The sequence below is a fragment of the Hermetia illucens genome, chromosome 3, assembly GCF_905115235.1.
Source record: "Hermetia illucens chromosome 3, iHerIll2.2.curated.20191125, whole genome shotgun sequence".
Classification (NCBI taxonomy): domain Eukaryota; kingdom Metazoa; phylum Arthropoda; class Insecta; order Diptera; family Stratiomyidae; genus Hermetia; species Hermetia illucens.
This window is the reverse complement of record NC_051851.1, coordinates 71363551-71372088: the sequence shown is the minus strand read 5'-3', so window position 1 is coordinate 71372088 and position 8538 is coordinate 71363551. Positions and strand designations below refer to the sequence as shown.

The 8538-nt window shown below is 41.2% G+C and overlaps 1 protein-coding gene across 1 annotated transcript; it reads right to left on the bottom strand.

Moving 5' to 3' along the window:
- Window positions 1-5973: 5973 nt before the first annotated feature.
- Window positions 5974-7766, bottom strand: LOC119652929 (zinc finger protein 62 homolog). Its single transcript, XM_038057316.1, has 3 exons — window positions 7509-7766; window positions 7181-7438; window positions 5974-7124 (listed from the first exon to the last, which is right to left on the bottom strand). Exons 2-3 carry the CDS (start codon window positions 7383-7385, stop codon window positions 6577-6579), a joined length of 753 nt encoding a protein of 250 aa, XP_037913244.1. The 5' UTR covers window positions 7386-7438; window positions 7509-7766; the 3' UTR covers window positions 5974-6576.
- Window positions 7767-8538: the final 772 nt, after the last annotated feature.

Sequence of the window (8538 nt, the reverse complement as noted above, 5' to 3'; positions counted from 1 at the left end):
GAGGGGGAAAAGTATATGTAGAGGAAGGAAAAAGCTCTCTCCTCTCCAACCCGGTTAAAAAATTACTGCGGCCAGTTTCATATTGAAACAGCAGGGTGTGAACTATGACTCCGCACATCTTTTTTATGTTCTTGTTGTCATGTATGTGATCCATGGGATGGCGAAACATACACAAGAAAACCATGTAGCCATTATCAACCTCGAATTCTCAAATGGATACGATGCCGTTGACAGTAAATATTTTGAACCGTCGTTCTAAATTTTGATTGAATGATAACTAATAGGTGGTTAGTGGGATTCTTAGTAATAGCCACATCTTAATTGATTTCCATATAAACAATCTGATTTAGACTAAAAGATGATCAATAGAAATGATTAAGTAAAATGTGATGAATTAATTGAAATACGGTACCAGCTCAATAATTAGAAACATATCCCAAACAAAAATTTAGATTTAGCCTGGCTTACGCTTAAAGTACTGGCGGTTTTAAGTTGGATTTAATTCACACGTTTGTCATGTTTGCGATTATATAAAAAGGAGCGATTTCCATTTGTTGCCATTTTCGGTCACGCTGCTTCCAGGAGAGGGATGAGACAACCAGAGTGTAATTATGCGGTGTTTCCAACGATTAATTATTTGAAATAATAAAAAACTGATTTTTTCTTTTCGTTGGTGTAGATATTTATTCTTGCAAATACCGATCTTTCGGGAACCCCTTGTTCTCTTCATCAGTGCTACCACGTCTGCTCCTCAGTAGGTTTATTAGTTGTATTTATGCTAATCTAAATTTATACTATATACTATACTATTCAAATTACGGCTAAATTAGATTTATTAAAAGACTTATATCTAGATCCTGTAAATGAATAAATATTTAAATTACATTTTAATGACTTATTTATCTATCCTGAAAGAAGAAGATGTTTATTTAATTAGTTTTTTGAAAAGTTTTTTAAATAATGGGGAATAGCAATTGCCTAGAGCTGAATTAAACCTAGTGTCTACCGTTTGTTTGCTAATGAACAAACTTTCGTAGGCGTCCAGCTGGTTAATTTTCCCTACCCGCTTTAACACTTTCAAATCATCGCTTATTTTATGGCCGTATTCCACCATAGATTTTGTAGGTTTTCGGGAGTAATTGACAGCCAACTCTGTCTCCTTCGTATGCTCCCTAAATCTGGTAGTTATCAGTCTTTTCGTTTGTCCGATATACACCTTCGGACAATCTGAGCAAGCAATTTTATATATACCGTTCACCTCCTCTATCGTTTTTCGGTCCTTTGCTCTAGCCAGCTGGGATTTTAGCTGGTAGATATGACTTGATCCTACCAGTCGTAGGTCGAACCTTTTCAATGTCCATTTTATAAACTTGGACAGATTTGAAGTGACACTATAATAAATATCTACACCAGCGAAAAAGAAAAAAAAACAAGTTTTTTATTATTTCGGATGAGACAACGTTTGATGAGTTGACTCTGCCATGGACGAAACCGTTAATCATTCTTTTTTCTTCTTTAAAAAAATTTTTAATTTCTAAGCGGTTTTAAGAATGATAAAAACGAGGTCCGTGATCACATTTCAAACGAATTTTTTATAAGATTAATTATGCATATGTATTTAGTCGAAGAATTTATAACGTATAAAATAATAAAGAAAATAAATCACAAAGATTAGGAAGGAAGTTTTGCAACCTGAGCCGCGCTGAAGAACACTTTGCAGCGTAGTGGCGCTGAAGCTGGCACTGTCGCGAGTTCAGTTATGAACCTCGTAACCACAGCCTGCGGAGCATTTATGTCCCCCATCCTTTTAGTGGAAGGCACCAGGGAATGAATGAAAAATGGATACTTTTCATTATGAAAAAGCTGGCTTTTCACTCTAAAAGCTCATGAGGAACAGATTTCCGGAAGCGTTAGGTCCTTGCCAGGAAACTATCCCCGAGGCAGTTCGGTTTTAAAGTACACATGCCGGGCTACCTCTTGTGGATATTGAAAGATTTTCTGAAAGGCAGAATGCTGCTCTATGAGATGCTGGGAGGACAAAAGAAGATGGATATTACGTCGTAGTAAAGTGGGTTTATGGCAGAACCTCTGAAATACGATAATGTTCTAAGACTGAGCGTGCCAAAAGTATCGCACTTGGGAAGTTGATGTTGCGGTACTTGTTGCTAGACGAAAAGTTGAACAAGTGCAAAGGAGACTTGACATATTGCGTGTCAGTCTTACGTAGAAGGAAATCGAAATCGAGCCATTTAGATTAAAGAGAGAATGCTGATCGGGGCATGGAGGTTTTTACTATTACCTGCAGAAGATTGGGAAGGCAGAATGGTGTGCTCTACAATGGGGTGACGAAGCCAATCACAAATTTTCCTTGTAGGCGGGATGAGATTTGTGAACAATTTTATGCAGACATAGGGAGGCTCTCTTCGTACAATATTGTCAAAGAGATGCTGAGGGGCCCAGGCAGGTTGAACGATTTTACGCGTTAAATCTGGTTTCTCATTCTGCCGAACAAGATTGACCTCGGCCGACAGAGGTTTCTTTGGAGTAAGAGTTTCCTTCTTCCTCTCCGTTCCGTTTCGTTAAAGGAATGCCCTGTCTTAAAGGTTCCCTAAGGCGGGAGAATGGAAGAGCTAGACCTAAGTAATGTGTCTAAGGGTTAGTTCTAATCACAGGGACAGTTTTTCTAAATTAATAAAAAGTGTTTTTTAAAGTTGTGTGTGAAACCTTATTAGAATCGATTCAATGTCTGTCTGTCTGTCACACCCGATTTATTCGGAAACTGTTGAAGCTATTTACATGAAATTTGGTGAGAACGTGTGGTCTGTGAATCCCTTTACATATATCAGGCATCATTTTCTGAGTTTAAGGAGGGGATATAAAAATATGAAAGGTCACGTGAATTTATAGCAACCTAAGACGTCTATGCCAGAGACGATGGAGTTGGATGTATCAAAAAATATTTTGAATTTTTAACTATGTATGAATGGAAAAACATGTCTAGGAAGTTTCTCACATAAGATAAACACAAAACCTTTATACCCGAAGTGTCCTGCCTCTGATACTCCAACTTGTTTATAAGGTTGCCAAGATAGGTAAAGTTCTGAGCGAAATGAAACTGCGAAACCTTAGTAATTCTAATCCCCGTATATACAGCACACTCGGGCTGCCTAGAATCTATTTGCTCCTCCAGTATGTAGTATTCTTGGTATGAAATGAGAAGCGGAAAGTTCTCTCGCCTGTCGCGCCCTTGGACAGAGAGGGGGTTAGAGGGAGTATACTAGAAAGGAAAAGCTCTCACTATCTCCCCTGCAAAAACGCCTTGTCTAGAAGGCTTTTCTTCCAGATAAATTTAATTAGTAGTTGATTATGAAACACGTTTCTTGAACGAATCCTTTAGTAGCACGTATTCACTAAAGTGTCTAATTCTGAAAATGAAAAGTATTCCATTGAATTAACATCTTGAGGTAGTGCTTTTATCACAATTTTTATTATCCACGACCACCTTAATCCCCTACCATATTCATAACAAGACTAATTTATTTCAATCTTAAAATGTTTCAAGTTGCTAAATTGCTTACATATCTTAAAGGTACAAATCATTAAATTGTGAAAAGCGCTTATCGCATTCTTTAATCCGAAGCCAGACTTGGTCGGAATTTGAGTTCACTTTTTCAAGTCATAACAATAGCAAAACAAAGTTGTGTATCTCATCGCTATCAAAGAATAGCTGATAGGCTGTTTAGAGCACAAGGCGGAAGGTCGATGTGTAGAGAGAGTTACAGAGATGTAATCGTTTCTGAGAACAATGTGTGTGACAGACAGATGGATGAAGAGATAGACAGACAGTGGATCAATTTTAGTAAGTTGTTGTTTCCAACAAATCCTTGAAAAAGGCGCTGATATCTGTCTCGAAAACGAGCATCATCTGATGGTCACTTACCTTCCCCTTCCGTGTTGCTAATGCCGGCAGGGACGCAATGCGTGTGTCAACGGCTGGTTTCTCATCCGCAACATGGATAACATCTCGTGAGGTTCTCCGTCTTGTGGATGAAATGATAACCCATTGTAATATGCGAATATGAACTCTTTTCCAAACAGAAACGAAATCATCTTTGTCACAGCGCGCGCAAGCAAAGTAATTCCCTCGGTCTTGAAAGTCTTCCTACGGAACATTCACGCGCAGCTTCTGCTTCCACTCATTCGTAAATCATTCGAAATCTGAGATTTTTTCCAATTAGAGGAAGAAGAGGTTGATTGTTAAGATTCCGAAAACTGGCATTCGTCTTTCGTGCATCAATTTCAGGGGTATCTGTGTGTTTTCCGCTGCCATGAATATATTAGCAACAATCAAACTGACGGCGCGATGCGGTAGAGAATTAGTCTTTCAATCTCGCTGCTCTAGGTTCAACTCCCAGTCGTCATGGGTGTCTATATTCGTCTTGTGTTTGTCCCGCTGATGTGAGCTTATCAATTACGCAGCGTTAAGTGTGATGATAGTGAAACTGAAGCACGGTCTTGCTTTGTGGATGCCCTATACTCCACTAAAGATTGAACAGGAAACACTAGACTGGAACACTTAAACGAACACCTCGAAGGCTTCATCTGCCCTGTTTGTTTTCCGCTTTGGATCCTCCTGTACCGGCCACATTAATACCTATAGTGTGCAGAGTTTAGGATCACCGCTCCACTACCCTTCCATAGATTTCGACAGAATGAACAGGGGGTGGATCGGGAATACTTGAGATAGAATCTTAGAAGTCGAAAGTGGAGTTTTTCAGGGTTTTATCTTTTCACCGGATAGCTGAGTCGTTAGAGCACAAGGCTGTCATACGGAAGGTCGCGGTTCAAATCTCACTGGAGGCAGTGGGATTTGTATCGTGTCTTGACATCGGATACCAGTCGAATCAGCTGTGAATGAGTACCTGAATCAAATCAGGGTAATAATCTCGGGCGAGCGCAATGCTGATCACATTGCCTCCTATAGGGTACTGTAATCCGGTAGTACATCGTTACGGTCTTGAATGAAGTGCTCTAATATACTTGATGGCCCTGATCCAATTGGATTGCTGCGCTAACAATTATTATCATCTTCTCTCCGATATTTTTTCTTCTCATCGTTGGTGTCGTTCTACGGGCTGATTTGGTTGGAGGTCGTGGAGGGCTCCAATGGAGCATTATATCTTTTTGAAAAACTTTGACTATTCTGGTGGCATCTGCTTGCTCTCCCATCGAGTTATGCACCTCAGCTAGATGGCTCTGGATTTGAAAAAAGAAGAAGAGGAAACATCAACAAAACCAAAGTCTGCAGACCAACCAATCATCGCACTCTTCCTGTTTGCATTATTAGGCGAATATCGAGGGCGTTGATGATTTTGTATCTAGAAAGCATTATTTCTGTCGACAGCGGCACTGCACCTGATGTCATTCGACGCATTAACAGTGTTAAAACCGCCTTTTCTGTTTTGTCTAAAATTTAGGACTATCCCCACAATAACTCAAATTGAGGGCGTTTGACACCAGTGTTCTCTATATTCGGTTGGCAATCACTCTTACTCAACAGCACCCAGCTCTCATCAATTCGTGTTTGCGTCGTGTTGCCTGGGTGGGTCTAAGATAATAACTAATGAGAAAATTGGTTGGAATGCGGCCCAGATACCCGGAAACGTATTGTTCAGAAAGCATAGGTGGCCGAGGATAGTTGACACATTAAGGAGGGGCGACAATCCCATAAAGCGTTATGCAATGGATCTCACTATTCCAGGATGACTGCTGTGTAGACCGCCCTAGAACTATGTGGCGTGGGACAGGACAAATGCAAGCTTTTCGGCACATTTTAGAGGCAGCTGAATCACATCGGTAGGAGCCGACAGTGTGTGGTTGAGGTGCCATGTATGCCCCATATACCATTCTACGGCAATCAAGGTGGCCATCACGAATAAAAGAAGAAAACAGCACTTAGTGGGAAGAACGATCTAGTTTGCTTAGGAAGTTTATTCTCACCAAGTACAATATAAAATCAAAACCTAAATTGGCTACGTCCTTAAAATATATTCTGACCACTCACCCATGCAGTTGAGTATTCAGTTCTTCCGGTTTCATCGTTTAAAAGATTTCATTTAGCTTAAAATCAATACTGCTCAAGTCTTCACATTTTCCTAATATCATTCTTACGGTAAATAAATTAAAACTAATTGGGGAAAACCATCTAACTAGCCTGGCAGTCACATCTTCTGAACAACAGTGTCGTCTGGTTTTAAAATGAAGTCGAGCAGCTTCTGCCCCTGGAATTATTATGGAAGGAGTGAGGTGGCCCATTGTGCGATTTTCTTGGATTGTATCAGAATGCGTAGCGTTTGTAGTCCACTGAAAAGTACCCAAACAATCAGGTCAGCATTCTTTCATGAGCTTCATCTTCACTTTCAAGTGGACCATGGAGACTGGTTTCTTAACATTTGAAATAACTTTGATATCTTGCGTGCAGCATTATTCGTTTTATTTACATCACATTCGCATCTATTCCAGGCTGCATTCAAGTTATCCCCATTGCGTTACTTCCAAAAAATTGTCATTAAAACTCTACAAATCGTCACTTGTGTCCGCCACCTGGCTCCGGCACGGTTTGTGTGAATCCAGGAACGCCAGCGAGTAGAAGATTTTACCGCAACTACTGCAGTTGTACTGCGGGGCATCGGCATGGGAGGACATGTGTCGTTTTAGTTTGTAGTGGCTGTGGAACTCTGAGAAGCAAATCTCGCAAGAAATAGGATTTATGTGAATGCGCCGATGGGCACTCAAGGTCTTCTGGTAATAGAAGACTCTGGGACAGTAATCACAGCGGTACAAATCGTTACCCACATGCACGCTCCGCCTGTGTTCGATGAGCGCTTTCCTAAAAGTAAAGGTTTTGTGGCAAATGTCGCAGCGATGTGGATGCGGGCTGTTTTCCACGGGTTCCTTCGTCCCAGACAACTTCTGACATGATTTACAAGTGAAGTTATCCTCTTCGGATCGCTTCGTGTCGAGCATGAAAAGCTGTGAACAGTTCGAGCATTGCTCCTTCAGCTGGGAAATGATCGCGATCAGAAGATGTTTCAAACAGTGCGCCCCGCGCCATTCGCTGAATTCTGCAATTGGAGACTTTGCGTCAGACAACTGAGAGGCAGGCAGGGAGGAGACTTACGTTTTTCGCAAATGTTACAGTACTTTTGCTGGAAGTGGGTTTGTTTCATGTGAGTTCTGACTTCTTCTGCCGAAGATTCGTACAGGCAGCCGGGACACTTGATGATATCCACTTTGGACATATACTCCTCGAACTTGCCGTCAATCTCCCCTTCGTCATCGCTTTGGCAGTCGTTGTTTGTGGGATCCTCCACGGCGGATGCCATTTTACGTTCAAATCGACTGATATACGGCTAGGACTCTTTACAACGCTTCAAGCCTAATTTTCAAATTGGGAGACGTTAGAATACTGTTATGAAATTTCGTCCAAATTCCGCTTTCTCAGTTACCTGATAATTATTTTACTAAATACATCCGCGACTAGCGTTTTTGTGAAACGTAGGCACAACAGAATCGTCGCGAAACCAGCAGCTTTGGCCAAATCAATGACTGAGATTTTGGGACGCACTGTGTAACTATTCTCTGCTACTTACAAATCTACATCGATTCCCACATTTATACTTAGATTTCCTCAATTTCTATTGAGGTAAACTCTTATTATTTTGCTTTCTCCAAATAAACAACTGTTCTTCTTCTTTTTCTTGCGATGTCGGTTGCGCTTTTAACCAGCTCGCTGTCAGGTCGGGCGCCCAACAACATCCGTTAGATGTAGATATGGCCTGTGCTGTCAGATTTTTTTTTAGTTTTTAACTGGTAACAGAATTTGTATTTAAATTTTCGTTAATTTTTTATTAAGATTTTGTGGAAAATGAAACCTTATTAAATTCTGGCTGCAATCTAATTGGAAGAAGCGGCATGGGCACCGTAAATTGGGAAGATTGCAAGCAGGCGGCTGAGAAAGGCGCTGCGGAAGAAGGCGAAGCCTCTTGGGGAAAGAGGACGTGGACAAGGTCGCACCACCAAGTGCGGTGATGTTCAGGGAAATTGGATGCATGAAAGCGCAATCTCCGGCGGAAGGTGGGGGTGAACTGGTAACCTCGGTGGGATCCACACTGGACACATTAGACTTTTTTTGTCAACGGTAATGAACGCAAGAAACGTAGGACCAACACAGGGTATACATCTGTGGGGATAGGACCGGTGTGAAAGGAGGTGATCAAATCAGCGAGAGAAATCTCAACGAAGCTGGCTCCTCCCATAGAAATATGGAGATGAAGGCGGAAAAGAAGAGAATGTATGCGCAAGCGGCAACTTCATTTCTGGCCACTGCCGTGGGAGTTTTTTGCAAAAAAGATAATATGTCAGAGGAACAATTTATCATTTTCCAGGTGTGGCGGTGGAAAAAAATGCCAGGGTCTGGAACGAAGCTAGAATTTAACAATCGAGTACTCCGCGATGGGCTCCTCCATTCGGGCGTGT

What these genes read in the sequence shown, in the direction of transcription:
- LOC119652929 (XM_038057316.1), bottom strand. Translation starts at nt 7,385, where the DNA reads ATGGCATCCGCCGTGGAGGATCCCACAAACAACGACTGCCAAAGCGAT. An exon ending in CTGTAACATTTGCGAAAAAC is followed by an intron (nt 7,125 to 7,180) that starts GTAAGTCTCCTC and finishes CTCCAATTGCAG; the next exon opens with AATTCAGCGAATGGCGCGGG.